Source organism: Poromitra crassiceps (genome assembly GCF_964638095.1).
Source record: "Poromitra crassiceps genome assembly, chromosome: 6".
Lineage (NCBI taxonomy): Eukaryota > Metazoa > Chordata > Actinopteri > Beryciformes > Melamphaidae > Poromitra > Poromitra crassiceps.
This window is the reverse complement of record NC_139627.1, coordinates 29,313,952-29,333,951: the sequence shown is the minus strand read 5'-3', so window position 1 is coordinate 29,333,951 and position 20,000 is coordinate 29,313,952. Positions and strand designations below refer to the sequence as shown.

The 20,000-nt window shown below is 43.2% G+C and overlaps 1 protein-coding gene across 1 annotated transcript in view; it reads left to right on the top strand.

The window, feature by feature from the left end:
- Nucleotides 1–20,000, top strand: part of LOC310778126 (transmembrane protein 163a-like) — a gene marked incomplete at its 5' end in the record, with an annotated part of 103,763 nt that overhangs the window by 71,194 nt on the left and 12,569 nt on the right. The window contains 2 exons of the mRNA XM_083638468.1: nucleotides 17,322–17,365; nucleotides 18,415–18,506. Coding sequence (XP_083494594.1) covers nucleotides 17,322–17,365; nucleotides 18,415–18,506 — 136 coding nt within the window. The remainder of the gene's footprint in view (nucleotides 1–17,321; nucleotides 17,366–18,414; nucleotides 18,507–20,000) is intronic.

Genomic DNA, 20,000 nt, shown 5'->3' with positions numbered 1-20,000 from the left:
TTTGGTTTGTTAATGGTGGAGGAGAGGTTGGATAGGGGTCAATATGAATAATTAGAGTAAACACACGCACATCTCTTCTTGTGTGCTGAGTCCAAAGTGGTTAATTCATCAAGATTAAAAGAGACTCGCGACACTGATTAGCTCCCAATGTTTTGTGTAATTTTGCATTTTAAGACAACGTTTCGAGCCGTTGCAGGCTCTTCGTCAGGTCAGGCAGCAATAATCAAGAGAGTTTCAGGTGTTCCTCATGAAGGATCTGGGTCCCACCTGTGGGTGTGACCATGATTATGTTTGGTGATCAGTGTGGTGGGCATCAGGTGTCAAAAGAGATGTTTAACCCAGAAAAAGTCTGACATTGCTAAGAATATATAGCTAAAGTGAAAAGTAGCAATACATATAACAAGTTCGAAAATACACAATAAGGGCCTATTAAGTTTTATTCATGTGGCCTATACATTTTAAAATTACTTGAGGGTAGGCTACTATGATCTTGTGAGATATATTAACACTCTACCCCCCATAAGGACTGAAACAACAAAGAATAAGTAACAAACAATACATGATAGTGGAAGAAGATATTAACTCAATGATTTATCAAAAAATATTAATCAAAGAAGGCGAGGCGTCAAAATGGAAGACTTTCTCAGAGGTGAAAATGTGGTTTTCTAGGCCCATAGCATTCACCAATGAATTTACAGGAAGGGTTTGATGGAAAAGTCTTCATTAAGACCACGGGGGGCCCTTGTCTGTAGGTAGTATATCCAGTAAAGTTCTCGTTGAAGAAGACATCTTTCTGTGTCTCCTTTTCTTCTTTGTGGGAGAACATGTTCAACACCTGTATAGCGGAGAGAAGCCACAGGATGGTTTAGTTCATTAAAATGTCTCGCAACAGGACTCTTTATATCACCTGTGCGTATAGTGCTACGGTGTTCTGCTATGCGGGCCTTCAAAGCTCTGTTAGTCTTTCCCACATAGCCCAATCCACAGGGGCACTTAAGCAGGTAAATCACACTGGTAGTGGAACATGTGATTTTGCCTTTAATTTTGATAGCTTTACCGTTCTGTGGGTGGTTGAAGTGGGTGCTTCTTGTTGTGAAGTTACATTGAGTACATGAGTTGCATCTAAAGTTGCCTTGTAGGTCATCCAGGAAAGTGTGAGGTTTTTTGGGGACTAAGGCCATGTCCACACGGAGACGAAAGCGATCCTTTTTTTTTTCGTTTAAGAAAAGTTTTCCATAAACACGGAATCGTTTCAAGAAATGTGTGTATCCACATGAAACCACTGAAGCCGCTGTAGTGTATATGCCATGCCAGGCCAGTAAGTGGCGCAGTAACGCTGCCACGTCACAGTGCAACCATGTGGTCGTCAAAGCTCTCACTTCATTATTCACGTTGTATTTGTGAGGGATATATATAGAGCAGCCCGAGTATGTCCGTTAAACTCAGGGTTTACATTTCATTTCATTCCATTTTGTCCAATATCAAAATATTCCCAATTTGCATGTTGTATTAAAAATAAATATTATTTCTATCTAACACGTTTAGCCTGATTTTGTTTGTGTTATTGTAAAAACTTAGCCGCCGCTAAGCCTTCTGGGAAATATCCAATGAAGGGAGGGGAGGGGTGGATGGGAAGAGTCAGCTGTGGAGCCCTGAGTGTAAGCACTGTGTAAGCAAGTGTGTCTTTGAACCAGATCCACTTCAGCTCCTCCTCAGCCGCCTCGGACAGAATCCTAAATTATGTAAATGTTTCTTCTTTTGCAGTATGGTGCAGTGCAACTCCAACTTCAATTTGCCCACTGTATAATGTAACAGTATAATGTAACTGCGGGAATCCACAGGGATTCAATTATAATGGAATGAGACGCCAATGTTTAAGGTTATATTGTAATGAGAGAGGAGTTATATTTAACTTTTAGTCAGCAGTGCAGTTAAGGCCATGCATAGGCGTGTATATATATATATATATGTAGATATATATATATATATGTAGATATATATATATAGATATATATATATAGATATATATAGCTAGATAGATAGATAGATAGATATAGATAGATATAGCCTGCACTCAGACAAGTCACTCAATCACATAATCACAGAATTTCATGACTGTCTTTATTGTACTGTAGGTAGATAACAGTGAAACTACGACCAGAAGAACAGTCATTCTTCTACATTCTCTGATTGTGTTAAATAATAGTGAAGTTTAACAATTGATCAATTTCCTGGGGAAGCCCCAATAACGCCCAGAAGGACCCCTGCACTAATGGTCCTTTGTCTGGGGGTATTGACACGCATCCAAAACAAGACATTTGATATGATGCCGAATCATTCAATGATTTAAAGGCATAGCCTATTTTTGTTTTTGTAGGCATATTTTACTGGTTGAGCTCGTAAACTTAGACTTTAGTAGCTCTTTTTTAACCGTCTACTCAGGGACTATTTTACACCTGCTTTCATTAGCTAGAACAGAAAACCAGCAGTAGGCCTATACTCTGGGAATTGAGAACCACTGACTTCGAGCCTGTTTTGGGAAGAACACCACTCAAAGTTGCTAAAGCTGTTAACCTCAAATGTTTCTGAAACCTGCAGGTGTGTAGGTAGCATCAGGCCAGTCAGCCATGAGCTTGTCCTGGCTTCATCTCCAGTCCAGGTGAAACCACGGCGAGTCCCAAGCAGCTGGCAGATGGCACCTCCCCTGCTCTCCTGCCCTCCTACAAATCAATACTGCTGGGAGAGAGTGAGGGGGGTGGGGTGGAGCGAGGGAGTGAGGAGGGAGGGAAAGAGGGAAGAAAAAGGGGAGGAATGAGAGAGAGAGAGCTGGGTCAGTAGCGAGTAGAGAAGAGAGGGGTGGAAGAGGACATGGGCGCGGGGCAATGAAAAGGAAGGGAGGGGAATAGGGAGTGGTAGAAGACGATGATAAGACTAAAACAAAAGTGGGATGAGGGAGGGAGATAGATGGGACGTGTTGAGTGCAACAGAGAGGACAGAAGGCAGAGGAGGGGAGAGAGAGATAGAGAGAAGAGGAGAGTTCTCTTCCAGGCCAGGCAGGGACAGAGGGGGACCAAGGAGGCAGACCACAAGGGAGGGAGAAGGACAGAGGGGGAGAGGTTGAAAAAGGGAGAGAGAGAGGGGGCATCCCAGTAGGGTTTGCCACAGGGCAGTCTCAGCCAGAGAGCGAGGCAGCTCCTGAATTATTTAACACAAGCTGAGCAGCCCTGTCGGATGTGTCTACTTTTAAACTTGGCTGCTGATGATGGGGCAAGGGTGGTGCTGATATGTGTGTGTGTGTGTGTGTGTGTGTTGGGGGGGGGGGGTTGTGTGTGGGTGGGGGTGTTAGAGCTGCTAATTAACAAGGAATTGTTTTGAAATGTCTTGAAGGCCCTTATTATAACTAGTTGCCCCTGTGGGTAGCAACCACTAATCTGAGAGAGAGGGACAGGGACACACACACACACACACACACACACACACACACACACACACACACACACACACACACACACACACACACACACACACACACACACACAGGATTTGATCTTCATGTATCATTCGCTCACTCTGTTGATCTGTTACAGTGTTTCCCACCGGATCTTTGAGAGATTGTGGTGGGTGGACCGCAGACCCCCTAGTGGGGGTCCAGGGGCATGCTAATAACAGTTATTATCGCTCTCTATATATATCACACACTCATGGTCTGTCCATCTGCCTGTCTGTCCGCCTCTTTCTCTGTCTGTCTCTCTCTCTCTCCCTCACTCTTATAACTTCTGTAATGCAATTCAATTTCACAGCCCTGAATGGGGCTGCTGCCCTGAGTGGGGCTGCTGCCCTCGGGGAACAGAGAGGGGACGTAATTACATTTCTGTTTAGCTGCAAATGATTCTGCTTATTCGATGTGGGCTGTTTTTCATACAGTCAACAGCAGGGGTGGCAATGGGTGATTGAACGGAAAGCAGCCGGTGTAGGAATTGTCATAAATCTTTCCCTTCCTATGTCGGCATTCAGACAGTATAGTTAATTTGACAAAGAGTGAAGTATGAGTCCAGCTTATAGGCATAAATTAACGTACTACATTAACCTAGACTCTAGAGTGTGGAGCTATTTTCCAGACATTCTAGCCTCTATATTTCTATAGACAAAACAGTCTACTGAATTGCTTCTAAAGGAAGATTAATGGACCAGGCACAGCACAAAACAAGCAGCAAACAAACCAATCAGGGTAATAAATGGGGGGGGGGGGCAGTACAGTGTAACTGTGACACAGACATGAGCCGCACATGACAGATGCAAGCAGAGGACGACACAACTCAGTAACAACTAATACACATGAACATGATCACAACTATTTCAACTCAGTAACGACTAATACACACATGAACATGATCATGACTATTTCAACTCAGTAACGACTAATACACACATGAACATGATCACGACTATTTCAACTCAGTAACGACTAATACACACATGAACATGATCATGACTATTTCAACTCAGTAACGACTAATACACATATGAACATGATCACGACTATTTCAACTCAGTAACGACTAATACACATATGAACATGATCATGACTATTTCAACTCAGTAACGACTAATACACATATGAACATGATCACGACTATTTCAACTCAGTAACGACTAATACACATATGAACATGATCACGACTATTTCAACTCAGTAATGACTAATACACACATGAACATGATCACGACTATTTCAACTCAGTAACGACTAATACACACATGAACATGATCACGACTATTTCAACTCAGTAATGACTAATACACATATGAACATGATCACGACTATTTCAACTCAGTAGCGACTAATACACACATGAACATGATCACGACTATTTCAACTCAGTAACAACTAATACACATATGAACATGATCACGACTATTTCAACTCAGTAACGACTAATACACACATGAACATGATCACGACTATTTCAACTCAGTAACGACTAATACACACATGAACATGATCACGACTATTTCAACTCAGTAACGACTAATACACATATGAACATGATCACGACTATTTCAACTCCGTCGCAACGACTAATACACACATGAACACGATCACGACTATTTCAACTCCGTAACGACTAATACACACATGAACATGGGCACGACTATTTCAACTCAGTAACGACTAATACACATATGAACATGGTCACGACTATTTCAACTCAGTAACGACTAATACACATGAACGAGATCACGACTATTTCAACTCAGTAACGACTAATGCACACATGAACATTATCATGACTATTTCAACTCAGTAACGACTAATACACACATGAACATGATTATGACTATTTCAACTCAGTAACAACTAATACATACATGAACATGATCACAACTATTTCAACTCAGTAACAACTAATACATACATGAACATGATCATGCTTATTTCAACTCAGTAACAACTAATACACATATGAACATGATCATGACTATTTCAACTCCGTAACGACTAATACATACATGAACATGATCATGCTTATTTCAACTCAGTAACAACTAATACACACATGAACATGATCATGACTATTTCAACTCAGTAACAACTAATACATACATGAACATGATCATGCTTATTTCAACTCAGTAACAACTAATACACATATGAACATGATCACGACTATTTCAACTCAGTAACGACTAATACACATATGAACATGATCATGACTATTTCAACTCAGTAACAACTAATACACATATGAACATGATCATGACTATTTCAACTCAGTAACGACTAATACACACATGAACATGATCACGACTATTTCAACTCAGTAACGACTAATACACACATGAACATGATCATGACTATTTCAACTCAGTAACGACTAATACACATATGAACATGATCATGACTATTTCAACTCAGTAACGACTAATACACATATGAACATGATCATGACTATTTCAACTCCGTAACGACTAATACACACATGAACATGATCACGACTATTTAAACTCAGTAACGACAAATACATACATGAACAGGATTATGACTATTTCAACTCAGTAACGACGAATACATATATGAACATTATCATGACTATTTCAACTCTGCAACGACTAATACACATGACTATTTCAACTCCGTAACGACTAATACACATATGAACATGATCATGACTATTTCAACTCAGTACCGACTAATACACACATGAACATTATCATGACTATTTCTGTGTGTTCTGGCTGGCAGGCCCTCAATGCTCCCTGCAGTTCAAAGTCGAGTGGGGAATTGATGTTAGATCAGATGGTGTTTCATCTCTCATCTGTTTACAATCACTGCCAAGCCACAAATGTGGAAAAACAGTCAGTGTTGGCGTGATATTTCACAGAGACGGGGGAGGGGAGAGGAATAGAGAGACAGAGATGGAGGGTGAGAGAGATAGATGGAGAGAGAGATGGAAAGAGAAAGATGGAGGGAGAGACAGACAGAGGAAGATGGAGAGATGGGTGTTATTGTTGGCACTGGCCCCAGTCCTCGAATAACCTGCTGATAATTAGGGTTTCTGTGCTGTACCAGCACATTGCAAAGTAGGGCTGTGTCGATTCACTTATCTCCCGATTCGATACTATCACGATACTTGGGTGCCGATTCGATATATATTGCGATTCTTAAGTATTGCAATTCTACGATTATTGCGATTCGATATTACGATTTATTGCGATTTTTGTTTATTTTTTTCTTTTCTTTTTTCAGTTTGTTTGCTTTTTTACTCTAGAACATGGGAAAAGTTGAATCATACACTTCTAGAGACTGTATATGATATCATGAGTAGGGTTGGGCAATAAAAGTAAAAAAGTATATCGATATAACATCTTTCATATCAGTCGATATCGATAATTATTGATCATTTTAATTACCCGTTTTTATTAATAAAAAACATGAGAAGAAAAAGGTTGCATTTAGCCACTTTATTTTGAACCACCTTATTTTCAAGGCACACAGGTAGGCCTAATTTGTCACACACACACATATGCTCTGAGTGCAACTGCAAGCAGTAATTTACAGACATGGTGACGTTTTACTTTGTTGACAGCCTAGCGTTGCCAGCCTTCTAAAAAAACTTTGGTAACGTGTATTTCAGGGTTGTAGGGTTAACGTTAGGTGAATCAGAGGTGTGGAAAAGCCTGGGTTTTGCTTTAATTTGCTTAACTACAAATATGTCATAGGCTTATGTAGGGCTGGAGGGCGACCGCGCTGGGGACCGCGCGCCGTTGGTTGGGCGAGAAAAAGCCTTGCCTGGCTGAAAATGCGGTAGGCTACATTTCTCCATATCAGTTTTAAATACCCAGCAAGACTCCGCCCAAGCAGAAGACAATAAAGTCATAAGCTGTGTGCTCAATAGATGACACAATTAGTTATTCCTGTCCCAAAGTACAAGTAAAACCTTTCCAACAGTTCAGCTTTGTCTCTGCTCACAGAACTGAATTGAGCTGCGGGTGCCCCACATTCCGTAAAGGAACGTTGCAGACGTCCGTATTTGTGAAATTGGTGTCTTAACATTAACGTTAATTTCCTGGGCGCTCATTAATAGAACACATGTTAACACGTTACGTTAACACGAATTGAAACTCACCTCACCCACATCAATTCTTTGAAACGCCGGGTGAGATCAAACGAGTGGCGTCAGCGGAGGACCAAATTGCGAGACTCATTAGCCAGGAAATGGGCCTCGCGCTACTTTTGCATGGTAAAATAAAGCTCATGTACAATTTGATTCAAGGGGGGGAAAACCCTTTCAGAGTACAACACAAATACTGTCTATTTTGCTGCAACTCAACAGTGCTGCTTATCCAGGAGATGTCGGAGTCGGGATTCTTGGCTCTGGATCAAATCGCCAAGGGATATGATTAGCTGTGTGTGAGTGGGGGCGGGTGCACTTTTTCTGTTAAATGATTGGCTGTTTCCTTGTCACTTGTACTACCAAGGTATATGATTGGCTGTATGAGCCACGGAACAGAGGGAAGCGCTCTATAATGTGATGGATGAAAGTGGTAACATTTCATACATAAACAGAAAAAAATGATGCGATTATCGATTCTGGAATAAAAGATCGATTCAAAAAATCGTGACATTAGAAATGGCGATACTTAAGTGAATCGATTTTACCCCACCCCTATTGCCAAGTCATTATCATTGCAACAGCTATGCAGGTGTTGGCAGGACATTTGAGTGAAGAATGGGTAATAGAATAGAACTAGCAATCTCGTGTGATACGCACGCTCGATTCCTAGGAAAATGGTGGCCATCTTGGATTTCAGCTCAAATCTGCCTTCCCTCTAACCTGACGCTGCCAAATGGATGCATTTGTTTCACATTCTGTTTCACAACCTACACTCTCGCAAATCTCGCGAGGGAATCCAGCTTGCTTGCAAGGTTACCTTCCCTCCACATCTGACAATAACCCTTATGGTATTCACTCACTATGTGAGAAATTTCGTGCTTCTTTGGAAAAGTGCACAATTCTTGTATTTTTGGGAGCTTATCCGCTGTACTATTTTGTGTAGAATACGAATACCTATAAAAACATGCACTCTGAAAAGTAAACTGACAGTAAACCATGACAGCACTGCAACCATGAACGTGTTTCCTACTGGAGCGTTTTTGTTTTTGTTTTCCCAACGGACAAAAAATTGGGAGCCTTCTCTGCCTAGCTTACTGATGGAAGGTAAAAACCTGTGCTGCTGATTTATATTCTGCACCGACAATATTATTGTTATACAATCAGACCTTGACTACGACTACGATGAACAGAAGTTAAGTTAAGTTATCCTTTATTCATCCCCTTGGGGAAATTCATCCTCTGCATTTGACCCATCCTCTACTAGGAACCTCCCTAGAACTAGGAGCAGTGGGCAGCCACTGTGCAGCGCCCGGGGACCAACTCCAGTTCTTTTGCCATTGCCTTGGTCAGGGGCACTGACAGGAGTATGAACCCTAACATACATGTCTTTGATGAGAGGGGGGAAATCAAAACAAACCAACAACAAAATGAGGGTGAGGCTGATCAGCTTGACTCTGTGGTGGGCCTGACGTGATTGTGGTACCGTGGCAATGCGGCAACCACGGCAGAGAGGGAAAAAAGTCAAGCCTTGTTGAAGTGAATAGAAAACTTCTGTGTATGTGTACTGCCTTGAGAAAACACTATTTCAACAGTATGAGGAGGGAAACAGATCGAAACCTGCGTGTGTGTGTGTGTGTGTGTGTCGGGGGGAACGAAGTGAAAAAGATGAGACAGTATGGCTACTCTAGTCTGGGAATAAAAAAATAAAACATTTTGTATTATTTTGAAAGTCTATTTCCCTTGTGGAAAGTCGAGGTCGTTGCCATGCAGCATGCAGTCAGGCTGTCAGAATCCTCCACTGTGGTTTTTCCTCTGCGGTGATAATATCGTCACAGAGTGTCGACAAGGAGGAAGAGCAGTTGTTTACAGCAAGTTCTGTCCCTATCAATTCCACTGCCCCCACCCCTCCTCTCTAGTCTTGGCACCAATTTCTCCTCCCATACCTCGATTCAGCACCTCCTCCTCCTCCTCCTGCTCCCCCCCCCCTTCCCCCAACCCCCCTCAGGCATTTCCCCAGCCTTGTTAGGGCCGGTCACGCTTGCTTGCCTCCCTGATTAACTAACAACCCAAAGGATGTAACACAGAATAGTGTCTGCTCTCCGCGAGAGGCTTCGATTTGGATTTGCTGGCAGGCAGCACCCCCACAGACGGCTGGCACATTAGTTTGAGAGCAGAAAGTGAATAGAGCAAATAACTGTGCCGTGAGCCGTGAGGGGAAGCCCTTCCAGCTCCAAATGATCAGCCTATCAGGAATGGAGACGTGTTCAGCCATTTTGGCTTGACGGCCGCGTAAAGCTAAAGCATGCGTTTTTGAGCTGATTACATATTCATGGGAATTAGCACAAATGTATGTTTAAAAATGTTCATTCACGCCTAAAAGGGAGAAGCATCAACAATTGGAGTGACAAATTACGTACAGTAGCAGCAGCAATAATGTCAAGGTGTGGCGATGAAGCTGAGGAACAGGTGTCTTCATCGCGCCCACTGAGCTACAACCAGATGACAGAGGGAGGCGGGGCTATCTGCTTCCACATTTTAAACATGGCAGAAAGAAGCTGTGTGTGTCTGTGCTTCATCAGTCAACGTGTCGATTTGTATAACACTCGCTCAGGCGGACCACACTGTCTTTGAAAGCAGGAGGACAGATACACCATTTACTATGCAGCCATACATTCAGAGAATACAGTCAGACTCGTGTCTTCTGATGATTTCCCCAGCTCAGAGGTAATTTATACATTACTTTTCCAGTTTCTGCCACTATTATATTCCATCTCTATTGCTCTTACTCAGTACATCAGTAAAATAAAATAAAAAAAGTGTTTCACCAAATTTCATTATTCCTATTTCTGCATATGCGGTAGTTTCGATATAAGCAACCTGATTTTCTGTGATAAATCACCACATGGAATAACCTAGCGACATTATGCCTGCTATGTGCTGCAATAAACTATATAATAAGAAACTCTTGCATACTTTAAACATTAGAAAAGTTGAAAAAGAGTGCCATGCCCTTCCCACTCAAAAGTTCAGAATATACCAAATCTTTGCTTGTCAACCATGTAAAGATGTAAAATGTGGTCACAATTAACTAAGCCAAACCCATGACAGCTTGTGGGTCAGCGCCTCTCACCCATCCAGGTCCAGCGCTCTCCTCTCCTCTCCTCTCCGCTCTCGTCAAACGGAGTCCGTCTTGGAATGTAGACGGTCACACATAGGAGCTTATAAACACCTGACCTGATTTTCATATAGAGGACTCAACCCCCCACATCACTGCATATACACCCTATGCAGCTAGTTTGACCCACTTCATCAATCATGTCACACACAAAAATGTAATGGGGGCATATGACCTGTAGCCTTGTGATGTTTTGACCGTAAAAAAACACCTCGGATGGATGATAGAAAGAGCAAGAAAGAAAGAAAGAAAGGACATGCCGTTCCCCCCTCTCACACCTCCCACACATTTCCCCTGTGTCTCTACTGTGACCTATTAAAAAAAAGCAAAATAAAGCAAGAGAATGAGTCAATCATTAAATGAGTGATTCAATGGCCTGTGGAAGTCCTTCTTGGGTAGACGTAGACATTATTTAGCCTAATCTGAACAGGAGAGTTGAACACGCGCCCCAAGCAACACACTTCTGTGAAAAGCCTCTATCGTAGAGACACATCATACCTGTACTGGTGGTCAATAAGACCTAAGATCCGAACACAATACGAGCCAGACTACCTCCAGATGTGGTCAGACAAATCCGATCACATTCCGATCCCGACGCATTTACACCTTGCATTAACATTAACAGCGTTTTTCCTTATCCCGGTAATGTGTCCGGATACAGATCACATTTGAATAGCAGGTGTAAATGGAGTCATGGGTACAGAGCTGGCAATCTATTGAAACAGGTGGGAGCGCACAGCTATGTGTGTTCATCAATCGTGAAAAGTCAAGCACACAGCCCATCTCCAACATTTGGGGATGTTCTCTATGCGTGTCTTGAAATATGTTCTCACTAAGACAACTTGGTCAGAACGTTCTCCACAAGGACACAAGTGTGGACTTGGATCTTGGTACTGGATCAGCTCAAAGCAGAAAACCCTCCGCCCTTGCCATGTGTGGCATGGTGAGAAGATGACAGAGCTTACAGCACAACATTGAATGCAACTGATCTTGAAGGAGTTGAGCAGCTTGCCACACTGTTTCATCACTGAGTGTTGATGCTTCCTGAAAATTCGCCAAGTACAATTGGGGATAAAATGGGGGTGAAATCGAGAAGAAAAAAAACATAAAAAATATAGCTTTCTTTAATGTGATCTAAGCTTTCTGGCTCCATCGTTGATCACCTGTCTCAATTCAAGGGGGTTTCATTGGCATAACATACATACATACATTTCCAATCTCTTCTATGGAAAATGCAGTAACATTAGGTTATTGGCTTAAATTGACTTGAAAACATATTTTTGCAGCATCATGACAAGTTTTGTTAGCGACCAGGTAAAAGAGGACTGAACAGTGGGAACAGTCCTCCCAAGACAGGGAGAGATACTTTCTGTGATGGTCTAGGAAAGAGTGAGGCGTGTGTGTGTATGTGTGTGTGTGTGTGTGTGTGTGTGTGTGTGTGTGTGTGTGTGTGTGTGTGTGTGTGAGTGTGTGTGTGTGTGTGTGTGTGTGTGTGTGTGTCATATTCAAGTGTCACACACCCAGCCCAACTAGCACCGGCTGTGGGTAATCAGGGAACTGTCTGGGACTGTCCTCCCCTCTCCAGTATTGCTTTTTTATTTCCCAGAACTTTTTCCCTCTTGTTATTCTATTCTCCCTTTTTGCTTCTCATTTGACATGTGTCAATCTGGGCACCCAGAGTCTATCAGTCTGACAACTAATAAGACTCTGGGACAGACGGCCCATATTTCAGGGTTTCCGATGTAGGGTGATGTAGGGTGATGTAGGGTGATGGACGTCTGTGCCAAGACTTAAGCTTCCGTCATTGTTTACACTCAGAGATTAGCCGTAGGGGCCGATTAGCCGTAGGGGCGGCTTTAGCTCAGGAGGTAGAGCGGGTCGGCCAATGACGCAAGGGTTGGCGAACAACTAGAGACCATAGATGATGACAAATATTAAAGTTGTTCTTTGAATAGATCAAATTTGGTATAAACTACCATGTATCAAATGGGTGACGTGTGACCATGTGTGATCAAGAGTAAGAATACATATGAAAATCAGTAACATTATCAAAATGTGATAGACAAAAGTAAGAATTAAAGTTAAAATTAAAGACCCTCACCAGGGTGTCCCAGACCCCACAGTCAGGCTGAAAGGCCGTCATCAAGGGTGGGACTAAGCTATAGAGGCGCCTCCAAGTGTCTCATGGGTGCATTACAATAAAACAAAGCCAAAGTATTGAGTTCCTCCCTCCTTTCCATCTGTGAAGTTTGGAGAGATTTAGCAGCATTGGCACTCGGTCTGCCTATATGTTTTTCTGTGATAGGGCCTAGGAAAAAATGCCACATCACATCACATCTACCACTGTGGAGTGCTGATATATCCTCTATAACTAGAATAAATAAAAGACAGCTGCAAAGGCCACCACTCAAAGATATGACAAGAGAGAGACAGACAGAGAGACACAGAGACAGAAAGAGATGCCAAAGTCTCAGAGAGAGAAAACGAATGTCAGAAAGACATGAAGGGTGAGACAGAGAGGGGAAACAGAAAGATGATGAAAGCTCTGCTAAGTTCAAACAAACAAACAAACTCCCAGCTTGCCCTCAAATCTCCTGTTACCATGGTGATTCTGCTGCCAACGTGATGGCCCCTGGGACTCTGTCCTATCCTGAAAACACAGGGGGAGAGAGGGAGAGCGAGCGACAGAGAGAGAGAGATTCCAAGGACAAAATAACACTGGTGTGTTCAACAAGTAATGTACTGTACTGCAGAGTATGTTATATTATTATGGTGCAGGCTTTGAATGTGTTTTGCTGATCTGTTATCAAACTATTTTAACTTTGTTTTTAGCCCAAACGTTTGGTTGGGCTATTGTGTTAGCATCACTAGTGAGAGCCTTAGTAGTGAAGACTCTTCAGCCCTTACCTGGAAGTAGCTACCCTACATGCTGAGCTGCTCTGCATATAGGCAGGGGATGATCTTCAGGAGAGCCCCGTGGAGAAACGCTTCCTCACCGTGCTCCTGTCATAGTCAAATGTCTTGATGGCTCGGTCCTGACAGCACTGGATGGTCTTCAGGGTGTCCAGGATGGAGCTGATGTAGGGCTGGGTGTCACCTTCAGCAGCTTCTCTGCCTTCGGGAGGACCACCATTCGCATCTTGTTGGTGACATGCTCCTTGGAGGCAATGATCTGATCCATGACTGTTCATATTGAGGCTTGCAGCACAGGACATCGCGCCTCACACCGATGCTGCACAGCCTCGTGCTGGGCTTGGCACTGGTGCTGGACCAGGCTGTACACCACATCACTGATCATCATCCAGTTCCTCTGCCTCTCATGCATCTTACCTTTGAGTTGAGGGGAGATGAGCTCCCTCAATTTGGGGAGGGGCCCCTCCATCACCAGGTTAGACAGAACTGCGATGGTACGCGTATGCCACACAACATGTCCCAGGTCACAGGTGCCGCCACTGTTGTCAAAAAGGCCCAACAGCGACTACACGGACTCAGGCGCCTAAAGAAATTTGGGCTAAGGCCAGAAATCCTTAGGGACTTCTACAGAGGCACCATTGAAAGCCTGCTGACTGGCTGCTTCACCACCTGGTATGCACTGGTGAAAGTGGGCCGGAACCGTCCGGTGCGCAGTTCCGGTAAGACTTTCGGTGCCTGAACGCCGTTGGGGGAAGACATGCAGCTGCCTGTCAATCAAAATCCGATTGTTGCAGAGTGCAGTCGATCCATAATTTCCAACAAGGAAATGCATGGCTGACGTTATGACATTACTAATAAACATAAGTCTCTCTCATAAATTGCTTCTAAATTGTGCCGTGTATTAGACCTGGCTGTCAGTGGTTTTTAATCCGTGCTGTGTATGCTGATTTGCGCTTCCAGCACGCAGCTTCTGAATGCGCTGCTGCTGCCTGCGCTGCTGCTGCCTGCACTGGGCTGTGTCAAGTCTAGTCTCGCTTGCGGCTTGCCTCCGCTCCGCCAACAAAAACAGTTCCACCAGGATTGCACGAGTGTAGTTCCCAAGCAAGCAAGCAAGCAGAAACGGTAATATTTCCAACCACTGAGAGGCAGGCAGGCAGCAATGTGCCGCAAGGCATGGGTTTACTTTGTGGCAATTGTGGGGCGAGTAGCCTAAGCTAACAGGCTGGAGGAGGCGCAGTGAAATGGAGTGATACACACGAAGCGCTGTGAAATGGAGTGATAGCCTACACACACAGTGAAGTGCCAGCGCTGTTAACGTGAAATGGATGGCGGTAGGCAACTCTTGTCCAATCAAATTACTCGGCCGGAACTAACTGTGGTATAAAGGTGCGTTTGATTTATTGTTCCCGGACATTTTGCGACCAAATGCACCTACTTTATTAATGCAATTTGCACCGGGCAGCGGGCAAGGATGGATAATAAACGAGCCCAACATGTTTGCCATTGTTTTCAGAACAAAAGGAGCAGATACATGCAACAAACAATAACTCAAATGTTTAAGAGGAAGGAGAGAGATAAAGAAGCAGATAATGGGCTAAAGTTAGAAGAAGAGAGCAAATTGAGGGCCAGAGGGAAGAGGCAGAGCCTCTGCAAAATGAAAACCCACCCTCAGATGCAAATACAGGTGATGATGCTAATTTAGACCAGAGAATGGACATGAAGTTAGCTTAATACTAGCAAACTAGACAGTGGCTTACTCAGAACACAGTCTGTGTGCATACAGTACAACATTTTGTATGTATCCTACACATTGTAGGATACATTTTGAGATATTTTATTTTACTAATAATCTGGTCATTAATTTATCTGCCCACTGTTCTGACAATTCAAAGACAGAGACTGTTTGACTGTTGATGAATTTAGTTGTAAATGTTATTCTAATTTAATTGAAACAGTTGAGGGCCAGAGGGAGGAAGAGGAGACTCAACAAGAAGCAGCAGGTCCCTCCTCAGAAGAAAGAACAGGCGATGGGGGTGGGAGGAGAACAATATGAAACGATGAAGGTTGGGGTAGTAGCCTATAGTTCCTGCAAGAAATTCAAACCACTTTCACCCCTGCTGGTATGGGAACTGTACCACCATGGACCGCACGGCGCTACAAAGAGTGAGGCGCGCGGCCCAGCACGTAACAGGATGTGAGCTGCCAGAACTGCAGGAACTATATAACCAGCGGTGCCTCAGGAGGTCCCTGAAGATCATCAAAGACACAAACCATCCCCACAACAGCCTGTTCTCCCTGTTACCCTCAGGGAGGAGATACAGGGTCCCAAAAGCACGCACAAATCGCTTGAGGGACAGTTTCTTCCCGCAGGCCACGAGACTCCTTAACATACACAAATAGCGTAGTAGCTGTACCGTACCGCACTGCAGCTGCTACCATTATGTATGTCTAATGTTTAATTGTATGTTTAATTAGGTATATGCTATTTGCACCTGTACGTCAAATACGTTGAATTTAAAATGTTTAAGTACGTCCAAAGTATGCACATGACATGTGCACCTATGTGCAGTGAATATGCCACTGTCTCTGACTTGTCTTATCACTATACTGCCTTATTGCTTGTTGTGTCTCTTGTTGTTTTTGCACTCATATGCCCTGTTATATTTGTACTATGTTGTAAACGGAGTCCACAGCACAAGAATTTCACACGTGATACTTGTACTACGGAGTGACAATAAAAGATCTTGAATCTTGAATCTTGCCGTAGTGCCCATGAGCCTGGCAGTAAAGTGACACTGTGTTGGTGAAGGCTGGCATCTGGACCTTGTTCTCCTCTCACAAACCATTGTTGGCGTGACTGATGCAGATTCTAAAATCATTACCCATCCCTCATGTATGTGTATGTGTACTGTAGACCTATGCACTGTTATCCCACCGGTCACTATTGTTTACTTATTCTATGACCAAACTGAACAAACTTGAGTAATTGCAAATCCTTACATTAGACACCTTGAAGATTATGTGTACCAAAAATCTTTGTCCTATCTTTATGTTAACATACTTTAATAACCTTTTGATTGGGAGCGTTGATGCAGCCATCCTCTTCTCCTGGTGCAACCAGGAAGTAAACAGCTCTGGTCATGTGACAATTACACTAAACATGTGACACTGCACACACTGCACATGACCCTTTGTTATGTAAATATTTGCTGGAAATGCATTGATACCTCCTTGTTCAGTAACATTTTCAGAGCGGTGGGTGTGACCGGTGGGATTAAATGGGTTGTTAACAGTTCTCACTTTTAGCTCTTCTTGTATACTTATAGACTTTGATCAGGAACACGTTGAGACTCATTTCTTGCAGCTAGGCTGTGTGTCTGTTGTACTGTACATTAGGGCATAGATTGGCAGAGCTAAAGCAAAACAAAAGCTGTCAGTCTACTATGTTACTGTTAATACTGATCATCAATTATCCACTAACAAAATGGGATTAGTGTTTTCATCTGTGAACAAGCCAGGAAACCCACAATAATCCTATACTGTAAATTGGGCATTAACCTCTCTCTCTCTCTCTCTCTCTCTCATTCTCTCTCTCTCTCTCTCTCTCTCTCCCACAGCGGTTTCATTCATGAGACACAGTGCTTCAGCCTTTGGATTTGCTGTGAGTTTCCATCTCCCTTCTTCTCTCCATTTGCCAATTTTGCATTGATCAATTAGTCATAACTTTGGTCTCTGTGATTTATTAATGATGGCTGAAATCAAAGTGCTATTGGTTCCTTTGTCTCCTAGGTAACGAGGCAGAGGAAAAGGGGCAGGGCATAGGTTGAGCTCAGGTTGAATGTCAAAAGTCCATTTTGTGTTTCCCTAATCAGCAAAATTTAACTATGCCCAACCCTTTTGAACTCCACCTCACCTGTAAAGGATCAAAATCAGAAGATATGTGAATATGTGCTGACATTGACCTAGGAATCAGATGGTTTCATTGTTTTGCTGACATCAAAGCTACTTAACATGATGATTAAGACTCAGGGGAGTCCTGTATGCATATTGAGTACTTCAGCTGTAGTTCCAAATGTTTTTAATATTTTTGATGCATTCAAATATGCTCCAAAAGCGATGACACCAAAATCCACACAAGGCCATAATGTATAGTTTGTACACTCACTATATGACAATTGTTGTATGTAAACCTCGTAACTCACGTTTTCACTTACATTTGATTTTCACTATTGGTTGAGAAAATTCTCCAACCTCTTGGATTTATGGAACGCTTTCAAAACTCACTGGATAATGTGAAAAGAAAGAAAGAAAGACATTTGACAGTGGGCCAGATTCAAACTCGGGTCGCCCCCACCCAACCCCTACACAACCCCCCCACCCCGCCCACCTCGCCCCTTAGAGAGAATTATTTATGTCAAAACCTAAGAGCCTTCTACTTCTGTCACTGTTAGTCAGAATACTGTTTCACATATCGCCGCCAGGTGCCATAATGTCGAAGCGTAAATACAAAGAATATATTCTGGTTAGTTTTACCAAAGCGTTGCGAAATGACGAGGAGCGCCAGCAATGTGTTTTGTGCCGAGTAGGCCTAATGAGAGAATTGTGTGTTACTTCAACACAGCAACTTGTGTATTAAGTTAGTTTCTAACAGCAGACCTGACACCCGCTTCCTCCGTGTTCTCTCTCTCTTACTTCCTGTTCCTGCTGCAGTTTGATGCCACGCTGGACGTCCTGTCATCCATCATCGTCCTCTGGCGCTACAGCAATGCAGCAGCTGTGCACTCCGCGCACAGAGAGTACATGTGAGTACAAAGCACTAGTCTGTGCCAAGTCTAATTAAGCTTTGATTTATGATCTATACACTATACATCAATGTACATGGTGTGATTTGATTCTTACTCTAGTCTACCTGCATCAAATCTATATATCTACAGATATCTATCTATCTATGTCTGTCTGTCTATCTATCTATCTATCTATCTGCGTATCTATTTATATATCTATCTATCTGTACAGTAGGTGTGGCTTGTTGCTTTCTCTAATTAATAGATATCTAATACCAATTAAATTCTGTCGAGTATGTCTTTATTCTAGTCAGTGGAGTACAGTCACTCACAGCCTGTGAATCAGGGCTTCGTTTCGAGTCTGAGTTGACAAAGGAGAGTCAACACAGATGATCTTGTGCTGTATGAGCTAAGGACTTTGTTCTCTTCATTCCAGAAACAGTTGGGGCCATCATCATCAATATTCTGGACACGTCGTGACGTGCTACTGTAGTAGCATAAACTAGTCCAAGAGTCAAGTATGGGTACAAATGCTCCACCGTTTGTTTTGGTTCTTTTTGGCAATAGTGCGAGAACTCCTGGTTTGAGATGGTACATTGTGCAGCAGTGATTCCCAAATCCAACTTATCAAGTGTGTCCATTTCTATGACGCACAACTCAAAAACAAACGTGTCTTTACAGGTCTGATGTCCCATCTCTTCAGTCTGGTCAGTTGTGTCCCCAGCCGTCCACAAATAGAATACAATGATAGAAAAGTGACAACAGTATCTCTGCTCAGCTCAGATGTGTTGCAAGTGATGAAACACCCATCTGATGGTCTGCCATCCATCAAAACACACGCACGCACGCACGCACGCACACACACACACACACGCACGCGCGCACGCACACACACACACACACACACACACACGCCTGGATGTGGATGTTCACATATGCACCAGCACACACACAGTTTCACACACAGACACACAAACTGACATGCGCGTGTGTTTGTGTGTGTGGATGTGTGTGCGCGCACACGCGTGCGTGCGTGTGCGCATATGTGTGTGTGGCTATGTGTGTGTGTGTGTGTGTGTGTGTGCGTGCTTGCTTGCGGAGATATGTTTTAGATTGAGTAACGTATAAAGAATAGGACAGGATAGATGGATGAAGGCATTTTCATTTTCAGCCTTGACTCTTGTTTCAGGTTACAGTAAATGGAAAGACTGATGAATTGACTGTTAAACAGAGAGGCGATGAGAGACAGACAGACAAATCGACCGCTTTTTTCACCAAGGGTGGGACGGGGCATGGAGGGATAGATTGACTTGTGAGAAGATGGATATGGAAAGTGGAGGAGCCATGGATACAATAAAGATTAAACCGGACAGACAAACCCCGTCTTTATTTTGTCACAAACACCATTGTGGCATGCACACACATGCACGGCCGCCAGCCCAGTACACACACACACACACACACACACACACGTTTTGGAGGTGCCGTGAAATGTGTCCTCCGCGTTTGACC